General features: G+C 34.7%; 1 protein-coding gene across 2 annotated transcripts in view; it reads right to left on the bottom strand.

The window, feature by feature from the left end:
* Positions 1-245: 245 nt before the first annotated feature.
* Positions 246-21,986, bottom strand: part of LOC126478532 (broad-complex core protein isoforms 1/2/3/4/5-like) — a 352,226-nt gene continuing 330,485 nt past the window's right edge. The window contains exon 6 of one of the 2 annotated variants that reach the window (XM_050103717.1): positions 246-437. In XM_050103717.1, coding sequence (XP_049959674.1) covers positions 247-437 — 191 coding nt within the window. In that variant the 3' untranslated portion in view covers position 246. Of the gene's footprint in view, positions 438-16,558; positions 17,175-21,986 lie in introns of those variants that run through there. The other variant, XM_050103708.1, reaches the window with a different exon arrangement.

Below are 21,986 nucleotides of genomic sequence, written 5' to 3'. Positions count from 1 at the left end.
AAATGTTACTGATAACAGAAGTGCTTTTTCACTTATTTACTCTATCAGACATTGACCATAAAAGGAAGTTGTATTCTCCAAAACCATATGTCCACAATTAAACTTCAAAATACAATTTATCATGAGTAATATAATAAATATACTTTACTCTAAGGCAGCACATTATGGTAAACATTTTATTGGACTGTTGAGTGTTTTATGAATACTGTAGAAACCACCTGAGAAAATTCCATAAATGACTAAATCTCACACTTCTTTCTTCCTGTGGTATTGATAATAATGTACTCGCAAACAACTCTGATTTTTCATTGTTCTACCACAAATGCTACATATGAAACACCCTTGTGCACTGTGTGCATCGCGGACATGAACTTTCAGGTTGAACTTGTTTGTAAATTGTTTCTCGCACCACTGACAGCTATACTTCTGTGGCCACACTAGAAAGAAAATAAAAGAAGGAAATTAATACAATAACTAAGGGGCCAACACTAACAAATAAAAGTAATTGTATAAACAAAAACCATATTTAGACAGAGATAGAAGAGGACAGGAAAGTATGAATCTATCACAGTTCAACCATGCAGGTCCAAAAACAACACATTTTTGAATGTAAGAGATTTCAATATTTGCAGTCAAAAATGAATGGAGGCAATTATTTTCTCTTGTCCAATAATTCCGCTGATCTAAATGCTCAAGATTACTAATCACCCTGAACAATCCTCATATTTTGTGTTCAGAGTTATCACTGTTTGCCGTTTATCTTCCAGTGACTATCTTTCATTGCAAATCTATAAGGATGCAGAATCAGGACAAACAATGGAAATGTTCAAGGGACATTAAAGATGGACAAGAAGTCTACAAAAAAAGGTTTTATTGAGGTACTCACTGTTATACAGGAAACACAACCAGTAATAGGAGATTAATTTTAAATTAACTTTTCTTTTCCCAGATTATTACATACTTTTAAACTAATCTCTACAAATACACAGTATCTTTATTTCATTAAATACATGTGAAACTCATAACACTATTATAGTAAAGATGAAGAAAAATAATATTGCAATTTGTAGACATAAAATATTTAAATGAGTGTTCTGAAGGAATGAGACACAAAATTCAAAATCACTAGAAGCAAAGCAACTATTGATGTTTCTAATTTAAAGTGCATTTTAAAAAATTGTACATGGCTGGAGTAGCAACCATAGAATGAAATCTTCTCACAGAAATAATGAACAGCCAGTCAGTTGCAAACTGGAAGGTTTATTAAAACCATTTTAACATGGTTTCAATGTTTATAAAAACACCTTCTCAGAAGGAAATATTGATATCTGTGCTACATGTTGTGACAGAGGTATGTTAAAATATAGCCAAAATACATCAGTCAAATATAATATTAGAATTAAAAATATGCACTTGGTTTTTATCATTTGATATTTCCTCACCAATGTACAGCTAGTGCTAGTGCTCTAGCCAAATAAATGACAACAACCATGTTGTGCATGTTTTAATTTATTACAGAGGTGAAATTTCATATTTGAGTGACACCTATCAGCTATACTTTAATGGACCTCTGCCACGTTGTGTAATCTAGTTGTTAATATGTCCTTCTGAACAAGACATTTTGTTAAATGTTGAAACCATGGAAAAGGGTTTTAATAAACCTTACAGTTTGCAACTGGCTGTCTGTTTACTATTTCTACAGGAAGATTATACAGCGTAATGTGAACAATAATCCATGCATTGAACTGGAGGAACATTTCCTTCTCATCTATAAGAGTCGATTATCTTTTAAAATACATATTTAAAAATTAACAACACCACACAAAAATTCAATCACTTTATTTAGTCTTCCATCATACTAGCAATTAAATTACATGTTCACAAAAGACATTTGGAAAAACATGTGTTTTTTGAATTACAGAAGTCTAGGGTAATAATCATTGTTACTGTGCTTTCCTATGTAAACTACAGCACATGATGAATCATATATATGGACATACTACACAGAAAATGAAGGCATAAAATTAATATTGTTCATTTTTAGTACTAAAAATGACAGAATAAAGAGTTTCTGAGATACATTAGCAGTTCTGCTTGCAAAGCAATACTATAAAAATGGTCGTAGCTTAAAATATTTTATCAGCCACCGAACACTTACTGGTAGATGTTAATGTAGCATTATGTGAAACAAACCTTAATTTCTTGTACAAACACAGTATCCATTCAACAAAACCAATGTACTTATCTCATAGTGACAAAGATCAATATAAAAGAGACTACAATAGTGTTTGAAATAAATAATAATATATTACTGACAATATATTTTATTGGCATAATTCTGATTGGAACTTTTTCAAGATAGCACTCTATTGTGTACAAGTGTCATTCCAGAAGCAGAGTCATTATGCTTCTCATGAAATGCTGATTCTAGACAATGTATTAAGTTTTTCTTACTTTTTGATTCATGATAATCTTAGAGTAACTATTTATAAGAGTAACCATTATCCCTGAGAAAATACTTATTATAAAAGGATAAAAATGAGAATGACGTGGCAACTAGTCACAACTGTGTTGAATGGATAGCTTATTTTCCTGTTATTTATCTGCTGGACAGCAAAAATTATTAATGTGTTGGAGGTGTGACTGGGTGTCGTCGTCGTATTTTCATATCGTAATGGTGTCCTCAGGCCATCAAGGATAACACAAAAACTTGAGCACTCTCAGTGCTCAGTGCATGGTATTAGACCAATCATCTTTCTCTACTTTACATTAAGCACACATTGAACTAGGCAAAACACAATGTTTTAGGTATGATCAAGCAAGTTTTCTGTGAGAAAGTTCACAAAAATAATTTCTCTTCATAATGGTTTGCTAAATACTTTTAAAATTGTTGGCAAATTATTTTTGCTGTGTACATTTTCACACTTAATGTTCATGTACAATTATTGAATGGATGAGTCCAATGTAATGGAGAACAATCAGAGCATACATACTATGAACAAATAACAATAGAATACCACAATAAATAGGAGACATGAGAGGAGATCAATCTACAGAAACAAGTGGTAGAAAGTTGCAACGTTTCATGGTCCTAAAGCAATTCATTCCTTTCATCTAATTCTCCACTTAATATGGTGTAGTTATGAGTGTCTAGCAGGTTAAAAATGCCCTTATACTGTTTTAGCACACTACTTCCCACACTGTTCAGCCTGCCACTATCTTAAAATAATGAGGGTGGTTTGAGAAGTTCTCGGGATCACCATGAGAGGTCAGCACTAGCACAATGAGTTGTTCACATGATATTCATTGGACTGCTGCCTGTAAACATCTGCCACCTGAGTGCTCTTGGAAGAGAGCTGTGGTGGTGATGTGGCTTTGTTGTTGTTCCCATGTAGTGATTTGTGAATATGGAAAAAATTGAGATTCGAACAGTGATTAAATACTTAATAAAGAAAGGTATGAAAGCAAAGGTCATTCATGCTGATTTCTAGAATACACTGGGGGACTCTGCTCCTTCATATTCAACTGTTGCCAAGTGGACAAACGAATTTAAATTTGGTCAAGGGAGCTTAGATGATGATCCGCGCAGTGGTCAGCCAAGATGTGTAACTACTCCAGAAATCATTGCAAAAGTGCACAAAATGGTCATTGAGGATCACTGATTGAAAGTACGTGAATTTTCTCACACTTAACACGTCATCTGAAAGGGTATATCACATTTTAACTGAAGAATTAGAAATGAAAAAAATTAACTGCAAGATGGGTGCTGCAAATCTTGATGCTGGATCAGAAATATGTGCCATCGCTATGGCAAAATTACATGAACTAAGGTATGAATTGTTGCCACACCTGCCTTATTCACCTGCCATGTCTCCATCAGATTTCCATCTTTTCCCAAAACTGAAAATGTTTCTTGGTGGATGAAGATTCACTTCAAATGAAGATATGATAGCCAGAGTTGACAGCTATTTTGCAAGCCTGGAGGAAACTCATTTTCGAGATGGGATCAAGGCACTGGAACATCATTGGACCAAGTGCATTAATCTACAAGGAGACTACATTGAAAAATAAAAAAGTTTCAGTGATGTACGTACTTTTTTTTCTATTACACCCCGAGAAATTTTCAAACCACCCTTGTAAAATTAAACTAATACCCCACTGGAAACCAAAAACAATCCAAAATAGTTATGCCACTTTCAGCTAAGTCTGTGTGCCTTGGTTACTTCAAAAGGAAAAGGGAAGGAAGGTTATGATTTAAAAGTTATATCAACAGCAAGGCCATTAGTCAGAGAACAAACTTGGGTTGGACAAGGGTTGATAATGAAATGGTTATATTCTCTTCAAAGACACCACCATCCCAATATTGATCTGAAGTGATTTAGGGAATTCACATAAAACTTGAACAAAGAATTGGACTCTGTTTGTCACAAATGTGAGTCTTGTGCCTTAACCATTGTGCCACCAGGATTCCTGATCCATTTCAAGATATGCAAAATAGATTCCTAATAAAGCTTTGTTGCATCACAGTGCATTGCATTACATTACTTCAATAGGACAATACATTCTGGTCATAACAAAATTTCAATAACAAAACTTCATAGAGAACTGAGGCATTACAGGTCTGCTTTCATTATTTTTCATCATGTGTCTATCGGAAGCATGGAGTATTTCTTTCAACACAGACAGGATAGAGAAGGAAATCAGCCACATCCTTAATAAAGGCATTTGATTTAATCCATTTACAGATGCCAAAAAGAACTCAAATCTGTGCACGTAGATGGAGATTTGGACTCCGCTCTTCCAGAATGCGAGCTCAGCTTCTTGACTTATGTGTCATTCTGCTCAATCAGTTACATGTAGACTTCGGTGCACTAAAAATATGGTACCTATTTATTACTCAGAATGAGTAAAGAACTACTTTTCTCAAGAGCTCTATAGAAATGAAGCACATTCATGATGTCTGATATCACCACTTGAGAGTAATGATACATACAACTATAAGCATGTTAATAACATAAGTCAACATTACATATCAGTACATACAATAAATGATGGATAAACTTGTCTAGCTTCTCTGGAGAGACCCTTTCGTAAGAACAGAAACAAAATTTGATATAATTCATGTCTGGTGAATTGTATGCACAAAATATAACACAGATCAAGCCACACAATCATCAACTAAACTGCAATGAAGGGTAAACTGTATGTCTAAGATCTACGATGACTCAGACTCAGTTTTTACCATTGTAAGAGGCACGGTTTTACTAACACGTGAACATGACTGTAACAAATCACACACAAAATATTGTTATTTTCTTACATTATTAAAGAGCTTCTAGTTGCAGCTTCTCTTGTTTGAACTTAAGGGAATGAACGCAGAGATGAATGGTAAAAAGGCAATAGAAGAAACAATTCTGTACAACCCCCTCCCGCCCTCACGTTGTATTCTCCATATCTCCATATCCACACAGGTTTTAAACAAACTACTTAATGTACAAAAACTCAAAATTCTAAATCAGCATCAGTATCTTTGGTTTGTGGAGACAATGCACACTGACAAGATGCAAGTCATAAGACAACATTGGTGATACAATATCACAATTTCTTTTTGATGTGCAGACCTGACTCACTTGGTTAAAGAATGGCATGAACATATTGAACTTAATACATATGTGCCCAATCCAAGGAAAGTAAGCTTCAAGATAGGTTTCATGGACATTCTAGAAAATTTAGCACAATTGTCCAGCAAATCAACTGAGCATTTATGGAACAAGGCAGAAAGATCTGTCTGCAGCCAAGATTATCCAACAAATTTCATGGAACTTTGGGTGGGTGATGAAATAGCATGACTTAGTCTCTCTCCAGTGGTTTTCTATCACCCTGTTGAGCCAATCAAAATTTTTGCAATTCACTGAGCTAAGATGGAGTTATAGGAATTATAAATGAAACTAGTGATCTACCCTCACATTTTTGATCCTTTCTGTTATTTTTACATCTGTCATCTCTATCTATGGAATTTTAAATGAAAATCATCATATATATATCAAAGACACTTTGGGAGTTCACAACACATATGTGCTGACATGGACCCTATCTGCATAACAATGTGTCAGTTTGATGGCAAGGTTTGGACACTTTGAAGAAGAGCATTTCAGTTCTTGACACACACACACATTTACAAACAATATCAGAGTAATGATGTGATGGATAACTTGAAATGGTAGTCTATCATGAAAATGACAGGTAACTGAAAGAGGACATGGGCATGGCAAGAAGCTTGTAGTTCATGAAAAAAGAAAGGGAACAATGTCTCTAGAGAGAATGATGGTGAAAAGAAGATGGACAGAGTCGTAAGAAGTTAAATAAAGGGATTAGAAAAGCAAGGAATGTGATACCTCATGTAAGACAAGAACTGGGTGTTGTGAAAGTGAAATGAGAAAGGAACGGTTAAGATATTTTGGAAATGAGTATATACATGAGGGACAAAAAGTGTTTTAGTATTATTACTCATTATGTTTACCTTAACCATAGCTTTGATGTCATTTCTTTTTCTGTTCACTCTAAGATATAAGCCAAACTTCTTCAGTCTCTTGTAGAGCTTTTACACCAATCCCTTCACCAAAAGTGGTTCTGTACTCCATCTATCTCATGTCTACAGTTGCTGGTTCCATCTCTAGTTATCTGCCCACACCCTCTGTAGTATTTCGCTCTCCTGCATGCTGTCAATACCCCTCTCCTCTCCCTTTTTACCCTCTACACGCAATTCTAATTTACCAATAACATATGAGTGGAATACTTTGATGAATTATTCAGATAAGAAAAATATATGTCTATTGGCTATAGGCGAATTCAACTTTTCCAAAATTAGAAAATCCCAAGTGCTTGATGCACTTTTCAGAAAATAACATACATTTTCAATTTTAACTTCTTTCAACAGCCAATGAATAAGTGATTTACAATTATGTACATTTTTGTATAAGGAAGGGAAAATGAAGTTAGGATTTATTTTTACAATGACAAGATAATTAAGACAGAGCATAAGCTTATGGTAACGAGTGCATAGGAAGATTGGCCATGTCCAAGTCAAAGGACAATTATATCATTCACCAAAACTGATTTATGACAAAGCAAGATGGGGATTTGAACTCTCTTTATTATCAATGTGGATCTTGTGCCTTTTGCCACTCCCGTAGAAGTCATTCTTAAATTTATAGCTATCTTCGATGGGTTCACTGTCAATGGGACACTAAAGCTTTCCAACTTGTACTGTGCTATTATCACTGAATGGTAAATTTAAATATATTACATGAGTCTTAACTGTCTTCATATTATATAAATAAAGGAAGGGAATATTATCTTAGAAATACTGTATCTCATATACAAGTAGATACTACTTATATAAGCATAATATGTTTTATTACAAGCAAAGATATACCTTTCAGCAGAAATAAACAGAAAAAAGATAGTGCCAGTAAGATGTTATGATCAGTAATTAAAACATAAACAAAAACTAATTAAAAATACTTCTGTTACTAATAGGAGAAATACTATTTTCTTTTTAAAATATCAATGGCATTCCCTCCTCCTAATTCATAAAACAGAATTTTAATTCTGATTTTTTTTTGTACTGTTGTTAGTTATTCTTTAGCCAAGGATTCCCTTTGTTGTTTCTGTCAAATCTCACACCTCATGCTAAGCATTCAATACACGACCAGCCCTTCTACTGTGTGTTTCATTAGAAGTAATGTGTGCATTTGTTACACACCATATAGGGCATTTTTCTGTTGTATTTATTTTCTTCAGGTACTTTTTTTCTATGACACGAAAACAAAAAATAAATCTACAGTTGTGAACAAATATTTGATTTGCACTGAGTATTTTGAATCTAAAACTGCTCATGGAAGCTAAAGATTTAATTTCATTTTACAAAATCTATTGTCATCTATGTGACGGTTCTATTACACTATTGCTATATTATGGGAGTTCATTCTTCCCCCTCTAGTCTATATTTTTTCCCTCTCTACTCTCTCTCTCTCTCGCACACACACACACACACACACACACACACACGCACACACACACACACACACATACACACACACACATTTTGTTTATATATTGGACACATACACACATATTTTTAAATACAAGCATACAACATTATTGTAGAAATATTAAACTTTTTGCTGGTCTTCATTTGTTGCCACTGCCTACAACTTTATCATATTGCAGTCTACATTGTTCTTCTGCTTGTGGCATTAGAAATCTTTTCCGGTTCACATTATCTTTGTTATGATATCGATACACATGCATCCGCAAACAGCTCTTATTTTTTACTACCCGACCACACTCTTTACATGTAAATGGCCCTTGCTGAGTATGTGCATCACGCATGTGGATTGTAAGATTCCACCTGTATGTAAATAGTCTTCCACACAAGGGGCATCTGATCTGTCTCATAACACCATTATACCACAGAAGATCTGGAAAAAAAAGAAGATCTGAATGTAATTATCTACTGTGACCTGTAATGATCTTTAATTGCTAAACAAGACAGAAAATCTTGGTACTGGTATTGGCAATAAATCATCCATGATGAGGATATGGTGATTTAACCACGTACTTTGATAATCTGAATATACTAGCAGAACAAAGGCACTGTGCACCACACAAAATATTGTCATGATAAAACTGATCCAATTCTTTCACTGTTACAAGAGCTTATCCATAAAAATATCAGTCTCCATCTTTATGATTTCTGTATGTGTGGAATACACAGAGGAAGTATATACTACTACTTATTTTGCAGTAAAAAACAATTGCTATGCAACATGCTCATAACCCAGCATTTCATGCATCATTCATTCTCAGTAAATTTTTTGACATTTGATTAAGCTAACTACTCCATCCTATGATATTTGCTTATAACACACACACTATTAAATCCACAAATGAGTAAAAATCATGCCACATATAATGTGCTCAAATGCTACTTGTTCATTTAGCAACAACAGGAAACAATGTTTACACATGAATAATGTAATATCACATATTATAAGTTATTCCGCTGCAGAATACACCCACAAACAGAAAGTTGGCAACAAGGCAAGAACAATAAAACAAAACTGTACCAAGAAAGAAAATCACCTTTTAATTCATGTATTGTTATGGTGTGTGTGTATTCTAATGTGTTTAATGCAGAATTGCTCACAAAAACAAATACAATGTTTCCAAATCTAACAATGTTTGTTTACAAAATTAGGACATTTCCTTTATTGTAATTTAGTATTCAGAAGGTGGTCAGCCCACACTCCTCTTCTGCCAATATCTCAGCTTCTTAAAAACTTTGCTTCTTCTTTACTTTACACAATGATAATCTTTTGCAGTTCATAATACATTAAAACCACAGAACATATATATCTGAGACTAAACCGGTCAGCTGCAGGGTGATATTTCTTGTTTTCCAGTTGCTAAAGTTAAGAGATTTCTACTACATGTTTCCTTGGCTTTTTTATTTTCCTTAGTTCCACTATATTCAGTAAAACTATGTCTCATGTACACTAATAAAGCATTATTGTCTGTAACATAAGCATAAAGTAATTTTAAGACACAGCATTTTTTGTAACTGCATATCAGACTCTCGTCTCTCCCCTCCCTATAATAATAATAATAATAATAATAATAATAATAATAATAATAATAAAGAGGTCATTAGGATATGAAAGGATATTGAAAGGGAGCACTACATCATTATCCTTATCCCCTGTGGCCACATGGGAATTTGAGCCGCACTCCTGAATGCAAGTTCAGTGTGCTAACAACTTTGCAACCTTACTTTCACTTATAATCAAGTATGTCTACAGAAATTCTCTGTTACAAAAATGATAAGCCTACTATCTTAACAATCTAATTAATCTTTCCTTCTCATCCCATACGGTAAGTCTCCCCTGACCTGTGGTTCTGGGTGACTTTCTTGAAGTCTACGCCTTTCCCTAGACCTCTCCAGTCCTTTTCCTTCACCCCTCTTGCTTCATCTTCAACCCTTCTGCCTGAAGAAGGATCTACTGGCTCCGAAAGCTTGCTGATTACAACTGTCTTCTAAGTCTGTGTTCTTCCACCATTTGGTGAGTAGATTTTTTATCTATCCAGTTAAATAATTGATCTTAGTGTTTTCTATTGCGAAGATATTGAGTATGTTGGTTATTTCTTCTGAAGAAACTTCAAAAAGATATATATGACAAGTCAAATCTTTAATTTTCATATGACACTGGGTCTTGTGACACAATTTAAACTAATTTATTCAGAAATAAACTGTAATGAAGGCAGTCACAGATTTCTATGGATTTTCATAAACACAGTTTGTAACTACACTACTTTCCATTTTTTTTCCTTTTGTTAAGAACATATTGTCGGTGTATTGAACTTGTCTTTGTCCATTTCTAAGAAATATATGATGCCAATAATGTAATGTAGTTGTAAATAACAGCACATGGCATCTTTTGAATGTTTGAACAGTACTATTATAAGAGTAACACTTCACAACAGTTGTGCTGTTTAACAAAATTTCCCACTATTTCACAGAAATTTGTCAGATTTATCAGCTCAGCCTCATTAAAAAACATTTTCCTGATTTGATATAAATTATGTTGTGGATTTCTTTGCTGGTCATGATTCTATCATTACATTTGCATCATAATATGAAATTTCCATTCTGGTACAAATCACACTCACACATTTACAAATACTTGTACTAATGTTAGATTTATAATATTAAAATAATAAATGTATTTTCTCCACTTTCAGCTCTCTGGTTTCCTGTCATCTCAAGAACCACTGGCAGTTGAAGCACAAGGCAGTGTACCATAGTAACAAAGATCATATCTGCAGTTTCTTAACAGAACAAAACTTTTAAATATTATGCAACCACTTATACACCCAATAGTTGGTAATCACTCAAAATTTGTTCAAAATATTCTTAATACTCATACAAGTGTACCTATGGTTGAGTCATTACATCTCATTTTCCACATCTTTCACACATACATTTTCTAGGGCACTCACTTATAAATCTGAAGTATTTTTGTAACTATGGTTTAGGAAGATATTACACTATTTAGAAGGGGGAATACTTGTTCAAAGTTAAGCAGATTGTTAAGTAACTGAAGTTACCAATTCCACAGACAGAAAAATTCTGTTCTACATTTAGAAATTTGTCAGTAACTGGTCAGCATTCTGTTACTCAATTTTCAAAAGTGTGCATCCCCTGTTGCGAATATCTGGTAGACAGAAAGCACCTATACACATCCATTATTTATCCTGCATTACATTGTTACATTCTTGTGTTTTGTTTGGAATGATTTAATATTTGAGAATGGTTTATTAAAATTTCATCATATACCGTTTAAAAGGAAAAGCATATCTCTTTCAATGAAAATCACAATTATAACACAACAATGTTTGCCTTGGCTTTTCAATACACATTCATTACTTTCCAAATTCAATGTCGATTTACAATAAAATATTACAACTCAAAAGTAAAATAATAAAAAGCCAATAAAAGCAAAAGAGCTTTTAGTGATGATATAAAGGTTTGTTACCTCAAAGTTACAAAACTGAAGTACCAAGAGCAGCACAAAATCTGACTAAGGTGATATATTAGAATGAGAAAATACTCTTCATTGGGAGAAACTGGCTTCAAAATCTGAACCAGTTGATTTAATTTAGATTCTGAGTGTACTTACAATAATGTCAAGTAGAGCCTGCAATGGGTTTTTCCAAAAATGGTTACCACTAGGCCATTAAACTACTATTAATTATTCACTTTCAATAACATAAGTGTTTCATTATTTGAAATCATGAAGAAACCAAAAGAGAGCAGCTTATGATAAAAGAAAGATTGGGTTTTTGGACAAATCTTCAATTCTTTGAAAACAATATGAGAAAATGGAAAACCAAAGGATGGCCATCATAATATGTTTGATGTATAGTGATTTACCTATCGGTAAATAACAACTTCCTCTCTTTACTACACTGTATCATTGGAAATTGGAAAGGTGCTTTGACCTGATCTTACCTGACTATATGGTGACTAAGTAAACTATTGATCATTTCACCTCAATAGGTTTGACACGACTCACTAGTGCATGTCCTTTGATCACAGAAGAGAACCCGACTTTTAAACACATACATCCCAGTGACATTTTCAACAAAACGTAATTCCTGGACTCACAAAGAAAAATATTGTGATGGAGAAAATAATAGAAGTGCAGTGTACTGAATTTGGAGTATCACCAAGATAATATCAAGTCTTAAAAAAATGAAACTAGTTTTAAGAATGAAGAGTAAGATGAAGACAAAGCAAATGAGAAAATGACAGGCAAGTAAGAAATGAAACTGCAGAAAAAGAGGTTTAAGCTCTGTTGCGTACTGAAAGTAATCCACCTTTGTGGTTAGTTTTGATTTACTAGGACCATTACCAGTAAATGACTTCTAAATGGGGTGGATATAGATTTGATTCGTAACATACAACCTATGACACCAGTAGAAATGATAGAAAGAGAAGACATTAGAGAACTAGAATGAAGAGGTGATGGGATTGACTGTGACTGTAGCACATATGTTGAAAATGCTCAAATTCCTGATAGTCCATGCAGTGCAAGAAGGGTAGAGCAAATTGCAATAAGATGTGATACACATGTAAAACTCAAGGAGGAATACAAATACACATTGTACATGGTAACTGTTTGTATTATTTTACTTTTTCTGGAAGTATACTTTATTTTACAATAATGAAGAGTGAATTAAGAATCAAAATACATATTTCTTCTGTAAGAAAACAGTGACCATGCTTACATCACACTTTCTTGAGTCATTCAGTACAGATCTCCATGAGTCATTCATTGTTTTGCATCTTCTTTGTTTGTTTTCTCTCTTGCTCTAATACATTATGCAACCAACAAACCATCTGCTACTGCTTCTTTTTCCATCCTATCTTTGTTTACTTCCATGACTTTGAAGTTTACTTTCTTCAATATGTTCAGCCACTTTGTGCAGGAACATACACAATAAATTAACCAAAGTCTTCCCTATATAGTCAATTTCATTTTTGGTTGGAGAATTGAAAACACTGTCTGAAACAGTTATTAATTATGACACATTACTGTGTGATCAATCTGTTGAAACCTATTTATTTTGCAATCAGTTTTTGACTGGCATAAATATGCAGTCAACTGCCATGATAGTATCAATAAATGTATACTATTCTGCAAATGTAAGAAGTAAAGCTGTGAGGACGGGTCATGAGTTTTTCTTTGAGTAGTTCAGTTTGTAGAGCACTCGCCTGCAAAAGGCAAAGGTCCTAATTTCAAGTCTTGGTCTGGCACACACTTTTAATCCACCAGGAACTTTCATATCAGTGCACACTCCACCGCAGAGTGAAAAATTCTGTGTACTCTGCTTCTTTGGTGTAGGCTGTTCAAAGTAAAACAAAACACTTGGAAAATTTGACCAAGCTGACACTCCATTTTTTACTGCAGCCATTATTTCCAAAAGAAAATCTACACTGCACTTTCAGGCAGAATTATATCTTCTGCCACAGGAAGATCCTGAATTTCTGGGCCACGCTTAGGGTTCCACGTCACGTTGCTGTTGTTCCAAAAAGGAATTATCACTAAGCCATTTTATATGCTCTTTCACAATTTTTTGCAATTGGTAATAACTTTTGAGTTCAATATATCGCAAAAAATTTCTTCTTTGCTAAAGAAACACCATTAACAAATCTGCCATTGTCTATAGCTCCTTGCACTCCTACACTGATAAAACAACTGAGGTGGCTTATGAAACTGCATGTCATGACTCTCTTCTATTCAGTTTTATTAACACTAAAACACAAGTCCCATCTTGTCAGCAGAGGGGAAATCATGTTATGCAATACTTGCAACATACAAGTTTAATGGTACAGAACTGAGGTGCAGCTCAGAAAATGCTGCAAGTCACATTAATCGGTAGCGCCTATGGTGTCAATGTTGAGATTATTAGAAACATAGCACTAGTTCAAAATGCAAAAGACAGGAAAGGAAGTCAGCAGTGTTCTTGCTGCAGAAACTCCACATTCACTTCAAGTGATGGAGAGGAGCCACAAATAACCTAAATCTGGATAGCTGATTGCATCAGAATCCTGCTCCTTCCCATACTCAGTTCAATATCCCAACCAATGTATTACATTCCTTAGCACAAAATTCCAAGTATGGAAAGAAGTGTGAAATTTTGACACAAGAGAATGTGTTACAATACACGGGTAAAATTAAAACAAAACATTGCAATACAAAGGCAAAGGAAACGCTTAACATCATTAAACAAATAGCAGCATTAACTGAAAATACAAAAAATAAAATATAAAAGAAAGAAAAAAGATAATGTTGGGACATAAGAAGAAACAGCATGTTTCAATAGCAACACAAAGAAGGGATGTTATGTTGTTTTTGCCTATCATTAATAATGTTGGGCACATGACTTATTTTCAGCAGATCTAAAAAGCTAATTTTATTTTTCTCTTGTTTCACTCTTTTTCTACATAATTCTTGTAAGTTTGACACACTTTTTGGTTTTCCATTCTCTTATACTTAATGAACAGCTAGCACACATATCTTAACCAGACCCCTACCTATTTTCAGCTCATCATTTACTTTTTGATTCCATACCAGTAGTTTTTACTCTTCTTGCTGTGTGTAAGCTTTTTTGCATTGAAGATGAATGCACTAGAGGCTTCAACTCATTTAACTTCATCAGCAGATATTAGATCAAATTTGTGTTTTAAACTTTTGCTTTTTTATTAAATAATGTAACATTTCTAAAATTTTAAAATCACATTTATTTCTTTTATTATTCTTCAAACAAAATAGCAGATCTCTGGTGAATAAGTGGGTTTTGAAATCTTAATTTGAAAACTGGTAGGGGATTGATTTTCTTAACTTAATTATGCCTAGATTTGCCCTATGTCATATTGTTGTATAGGGTGTGGCACAGGAACTTCCTTATTTGAAATGCAGTGCAATCAAAAGTGCGAGACTTAATGTCTTTTTTAAGATTAGTTCAGTAGCAATCATGTAGTGGGCAAGAGAGGAGCGCGTGTGTGCATTGCGGCCTACTTTTCAAATAGATGTTTGGTCATCAGAACTCAGCATGCATTCAGGAAACAATTCAACATCACACCTGCGGGTCATGTGCCTGATGGAAAATCAATCGATATGTGGGTAGACACCATTATGGATACTGGAAGTGTGCAGAAAAAGAAACCAGGACTTTCAAGAATGACCAGAATGCCTGACAACATAGAGAGGGTAAGGATGTCGATTTTGAATTACCCCAAGCGATCTGCACACAACCATGCAGCTGCCCTTGCAATTTCTGAATGCACAGTGAGACAAATTCTTCATGAAGAGTTGAAGTTTCATCCATATAAGCTATCAGTAGTGCAGACACTTCATCCACGTGTTTTTTTTTTTCATGAAAAAATGTGTGTGAAGCCTTGATCAATGAACTGCCTCATGACGCCTTACTGTTCTTCAGCAACAAGGCACATTTTCATTTGTCTTGCTGTGTGAATAAACAACATATGATGCAGTATTTGAGTGGCCCGAACACCCGAGAACTTCATGAGCATATAGAACATGTGAATGTTTGGTGTGGTCTATCTAAAGTTGGCATTATTCGCCCATGGTTTTTGAAGAGAATGATAAGGCAGTGGTGTTCTGAGCATTATGTTCAGATGATTGAACAGTTTTTTTTCTTCTTGAACTTGAAGAAATGGATGTGGGTAATGTCTGGTTCCAACAAGATGGCACCACAGCTCACACGTCATGAACATCGATGATCATGTTGTGTGAACAGTTCCCCAATCATCTCATCTCTTTGAGGGGCAATATCCAGTGGCCAGCACGCTCGCCAGATTTAGTGCCATGTGACTGTTTCTTATGGGGCTATCTCAAATCCTTGGTGTATACCAATTGTCCGCAGACCCTAGCTGAGCTACGGAACAATATTCGTGTTGCTATTGCCGAGATCAACAGAGACATGTCAGAAAAAGTGGACCGAAACTTCTGATTTCGACTCTCCAAATGCATCAAGCAGAATGGAGGCCATCTTCAAGATATTCATTTTCAAAACTTAATGGAACAAAACTTTAGATGTTACTCTTTGTGAAAAAAAAATTAAATTGGTGTTTCTAATACTTCCTGATTAATGATTTTTTTTTTTTTTTTTTTTTTTAAATAAGGAAGTTCCCACGCCATGCCCTGCATTTGAACGATTAAGAGGCTCAAATTTTCTGAGAAGTGAGCAAGTTCACTAAGACCTGACAGTGAAGAATGTCACCTATCTTCATATTAATCCTTGAGGAAGTGTCACAGGATTACGAAATAAAGTTGTAATGCAGTAGCCTTTATGTAAAAAGAAAAAAAAAACAATGTAATTAAAAAAAGAATCACAGTTTAATTAATTTCATTTAACATCAAAGGAAATAATACAATGATCAAGAGAATATAAATATAAAAAAGTCAGAATGCAACAGATTTTATGGTAAGATACTATGAATGCTCTGATTACTATGGCAACTAAAAAATAAGTACATATTTGGGGTTACCACAGAGTTAAAAATTTCCTGCAATTTTGTGATGATAATTTTGTATCTACTAAATACAAACAGTTCCACACATCATACTCATCTACATACTCCAACTATATCAATGTGAAACTGAAGATTACAAAAAAATGCTTCCTACAGCTGCCTCCAGACAAAGGGAAATTGGCAAAAGCACTTGATTAAATGATATGTTGTTCTCAAAATTTTGGCTAGGCAGTATTTTACAGTTTCTTCTATAAAAACATCCTGTTACAGAAAAGGTGCCAAGGTCATTATATCAATTCATTTGATGTAGTTTCATTCTTTTTACAACTTGATGGCTCAGTTAAATCCTTATTGTGCTGTCTGTATAGATGAGTTCGTAAACTACTCTTGTTCTTCATTTTCTTGCCACAGTGAGGACATATATGAGGTCCTTGGTGACTGTGTACATCACGTATATGGATTGTCAAGTTTCCTCTGTAGCCAAATTGACGATGACAGTAAGGACACGAAATGTTGTTATTATCAAAACCCCCGTATTTCCATTTTACACCTGCAGAAATGCATAAGAAGCATACAGTAAAACAAATTATGAAACAGTTACAGCAATAACACTATTTACAAATGTAAATGACAATTACTTTATCAAACTTGTACACACAAAGGTGAGAGACAGGATAAAAAAATATTGATCACATCAAGACACAAAGTCACTGCAGCTCTCATAAAAAATCATAAGAGTTACTATGTTAATTGTTACATTCAGAATTTCATATTAATTGTAATACAAACTAACATTGTAAAAAGAGATTTTCCTTTCTTAAATACACAAATGACACTAAACAATAAAAGTGGTTCTAAACAACGATATTTAAAATCCATTAATAGCTAGCAAATTTTGCAACTGAAGGTTTATTTCATGTCTTCACACATACAGCAGAAAGTTAGACCCTAGTCTCAAAGAAAATATATAAAAGAAATATACACACAAGCAATTACTTGAACTCTTGACAGACATATTTCAGTCCATTTGTACATATGTAGTACGGAAATATGAAATTCCAGATATCACTGTTGTACCATTAATATTAAACACCTAACCAGGTGGAATCAGGATGGATGAGAAACAAAGAAAATACATAGCAATGGACAAACAAAAGTTATTTCCAGGATGAATCAATGTGGCAACACCAAATATACAAAGTACTTCTGGAAGAAAAAAATGTACATGGTGGCTGGATTACATGGGGCTGAAATTCCACCATTGTTTAGTGTTGCCCGTTCACCTAGAGCACCTAAATATGCAAAGTTTCCCTTTTTGTATATCAGTGCAGTATAACTGAACGTAGGTAACAGGTAAGTATAAAAGGGAGTGCATTACCTGCTCTTATGTATTATACATAACAATACTAGAGAGAGGGGGGGAGGGGGGGGAGACGGATGGGGAGGGAGGGAGACAGACACAGAGAGAGAGAGAGAGAGAGAGAGAGAGAGAGAGAGAGAGGTGTATATGATCACGCAAATTGACTGCCAAGAGGTTTGTTGAAGTATTTTTGAGACAATGTTTATGGAATGGATAAGAGGTGTTGCTAAATTTTTAAATTACTATTATGTGAGTGTTTGATGATTTGATAAACTGGGAAAATATAGAAAGTGCAACCAGATGTAAGTCTGCAGTGGTGAAGATGACCATTTATCCAATAGAAGTTTAGCTGCTATGAGTAGATTCAAAAAGTATATATTTATGATAATTTTTAAATATCTTTTTTAATTTGTTGAACATTTTATTTATTGCCAGGCAACAGATTCTGCTGAACTTTTTTACCTCCTGAATAATATACAATATATTGCAATTTTAATTAGATGGATAATAACAATATAAATATTCATAAAAAGGTCTGACAACTATTGATATCTTTTGTCTTTCATCAGTAAACAGTATTGACATCAATGTTGCAATGTATGCTGCACCCAAAAAATAAACATGCCCAGACTTCAGATGCACTGAAATGTTGTTGCTGCTCAGCCAAATTCTGGCTCTCTACATTACTGCACTAGAGGAATGTTTGTTCGCTTGACTAAATTAAAAAGAATTTCTTTTTGCCAATAAAGTAATGGCAAAATGCATTAAGGTTGATGAGTTGTGAAAAGAAATGGACAATAAATACAAGTAACAATATGTTAATTTATTATCACCTTCATTGTCTTGGATTTTGAAAAACATTGCAAACAGAACACATGGCTATACATAATCTTTTAAAATACGCCAACTCCTCCTGAAACTCCCAGTATACAGCATCTAATGGCTTTAATAGCTTGCATAGGTAAACACCCACCTCAGTAATTAGTTTACATAAATTAATGATAAACTGTACTCCTCCCGACAAAACTGCATTAACCCACATAATTTGCAATGCCAAATAAATACAATATCCCATTTATAATGTCTACATATATTGAGCATAACCAATAGTATTGCAGAGCTGGTGGCATCACCAGTCACCATTCAAAGTACATTTGTCAGCCAGATCTGTATTCACAAATCATAAAAACAATGACTTAGAAAAACAATCCACAGTGACTGCAAATTATACCAAAAAGCAACTGATGTGCCATGCTGATAAATGTGATGTGTCTCTGCTAGGACAACAAGCAATTAATAGTATCCGCAGATACAGATGTGCCCAGATGTACGTATATCTGCAGATACCAGTAGTAGTAGTAATTGTATTTGAGGATAATAGTCTGCATTGATGCATATATCCACTTGTAAATCCTTCATTGTTAAGTATATCTAAAAACAAAGATGATGTGACTTACCGAACAAAAGCGCTGGCAGGTCGATAGACACACAAACAAACACAAACATACACACAAAATTCTAGCCTTCGCAACAAACAGTTGCTTCGTCAGGAAAGAGGGAAGGAGAGGGAAAGACGAAAGGAAGTGGGTTTTAAGGGAGAGGGTAAGGAGTCATTCCAATCCCGGGAGCGGAAAGACTTACCTTAGGGGGAAAAAAGGACGGGTATACACTCGCACACACACACACACATATCCATCCACACATATACAGACACAAGCAGACATATTTAAAGACAAAGAGTTTGGGCAGAGATGTCAGTCGAGGCGGAAGTGCAGAGGCAAAGATGATGTTGAATGACAGGTGAGGTATGAGTGGCGGCAACTTGAAATTAGCGGAGATTGAGGCCTGGTGGGTAACGGGAAGAGAGGATATATTGAAGAGCAAATTCCCATCTCCGGAGTTCGGATAGGTTGGTGTTGGTGGGAAGTATCCAGATAACCCGGACGGTGTAACACTGTGCCAAGATGTGCGGGCCGTGCACCAAGGCATGTTTAGCCACAGGGTGATCCTCATTACCAACAAACACTGTCTGCCTGTGTCCATTCACGCGAATGGACCTTCATTGTTAAGTGTTAGATGAATGTCAATACTATAAAAGGTTAGTAAAGTAAATGTGTCCATGAAGCAGCACCACATCCTGGTTGTAAGGTTAATTGAAAACTGCAAGTGTTCTTGGAAAGTTTGCAAGGTACACATTTTGCTAAAGGCTGATTTCCTTTTTACATTCCAGCTGCTACTGTTTTCCCTCCATCATATCAATTTTGTGATGCAGGGGTCCTTAATGTATGGCAATCTGTAGAGCATTTTTCCAAAGACATATCTGGCCATTTGAGACATGTGAACTTTCCACTATTCTTGGTCAATGCAAAAGTTTGCAGCAGAGTTAATGTTATTGAAAAAGAGTAAATAAAATTGAGAATATGGACACTTTCATGCACACTAATGCACGGTAACTATATATCAGTATTAATATAAAATTGTGGCCTTACACCAAACACAGATATATGAATTTGAATTTGTTAAAATATAATTGTGAGGTAGAATAAAACAGTATAACTAGGTAGTATAACATGTTAAAGTTGGGTGACAATAATTCAGTCTAAGTACAAGCTTCTCATACATATTAAAAATTATGAAAACTTGAAATATCCATAGGTGCAGATGAGGGACTAGTGGATGTGGATGGGAGACCCATCCACACAGACTTCTACCCATGGGGTATGGGAGTAAAAGACTCACCAGGAAGCCTATGTTGTGGCTGTAGCACAAAAAGCAATCTTAATAGCTGAAGTAATTCATTGGCGACAGAAAACTGGAAATTTCTCATAGTCAGTCAAATTGCAGCACATGGAGTTTTGAGCTGCTATTCAGATTCAGATCCGGTGTAGATCCTTTGAAGCCATGGAATTTAAATTTTCGATAAAACATTATGCAGCCTGATGGTGGTTTCACAGCTGTATGGAATCATGTTCTCAAGAGCATGGACTGGTTTTTCTGTGCTTCCACACATTACAGCTGAAGAAATATGCTATGAAAGATTGCTCACAATTCACTGAGTGATGTGGTACAGCTGTAACACACTGTACTCACATTTGGAAGAACAGTGATTCAAATTTCTATACAGCCATCCATATTTAGGTTTTATGTAGTTGCCCTTATTCTTTTTCAGCAAATACTGGGATGGTTTCTCTGACAAGGACAAGGCTGAACTTATTCTGCATCCTTCACCAATCCACACTTGTGCTTAATGTCTAGTGAGCTCATTGTTGATGAAATGTCAAACTGTAATCTTCTTTTCTTCCTTCAGAATGATTCTCCATGCACTAATGTAGCTCATGTTATGCCAAAATAATTGTATTTGCTGGTAGAACACTTCATAGTGAAAATTATATGGGTTTATAGTCTCAGCAGCATTTTGAACAGTGGGCTAAAAATATGTTCACATTATACAAACCTAACAGAACATCTGTGGGTCAGGGTAGGAATATCCGTTCATTTCTTCCTGGATATGCCAATGAACTGTGTGTAGCTGATGAAACAATAAGGTGCAGTACTCCTCAAAGACTTCCATTCATTAATTGGGTCTGTATCATATTGAATTAGTGCACTTGATTGAGTTAAATCAGATTCCATGTAATAATTATATTAATCAGATGATTCTTGTGTAGAAAGTTCATTACAGTCCATAACAATGAAGCTGAATGTCTGTTACCACAATGACTTTCCACAGCACAGTGAATATATCAAACATGAAAAGCTACAAGACAAAATGTCAGGTGTGTAACTAGTAAGGTTCAGTCCTTCATGGCAGAAGTCACAATTTGTTACTGTCAAACTCCACCTCCTCCTCAATCCAATTCTAGATTGCTGTCACTCCCTCTTGTAACATACCTCATATGCCTATGAGAATGATGATAATTTATATGTACCAGTGATAAGTACATTGGTTTAGCATAATTTCTAAGATATTTTGTGCCATGCAGCTGATTTAAAAGCAATACG

The sequence above is a fragment of the Schistocerca serialis genome, chromosome 1 (assembly GCF_023864345.2).
Source record: "Schistocerca serialis cubense isolate TAMUIC-IGC-003099 chromosome 1, iqSchSeri2.2, whole genome shotgun sequence".
In the NCBI taxonomy this organism is placed as follows: domain Eukaryota; kingdom Metazoa; phylum Arthropoda; class Insecta; order Orthoptera; family Acrididae; genus Schistocerca; species Schistocerca serialis.
The sequence above is the reverse complement of the archived record's forward strand: the minus strand, read 5'-3'. Positions and strand labels throughout refer to the sequence as shown.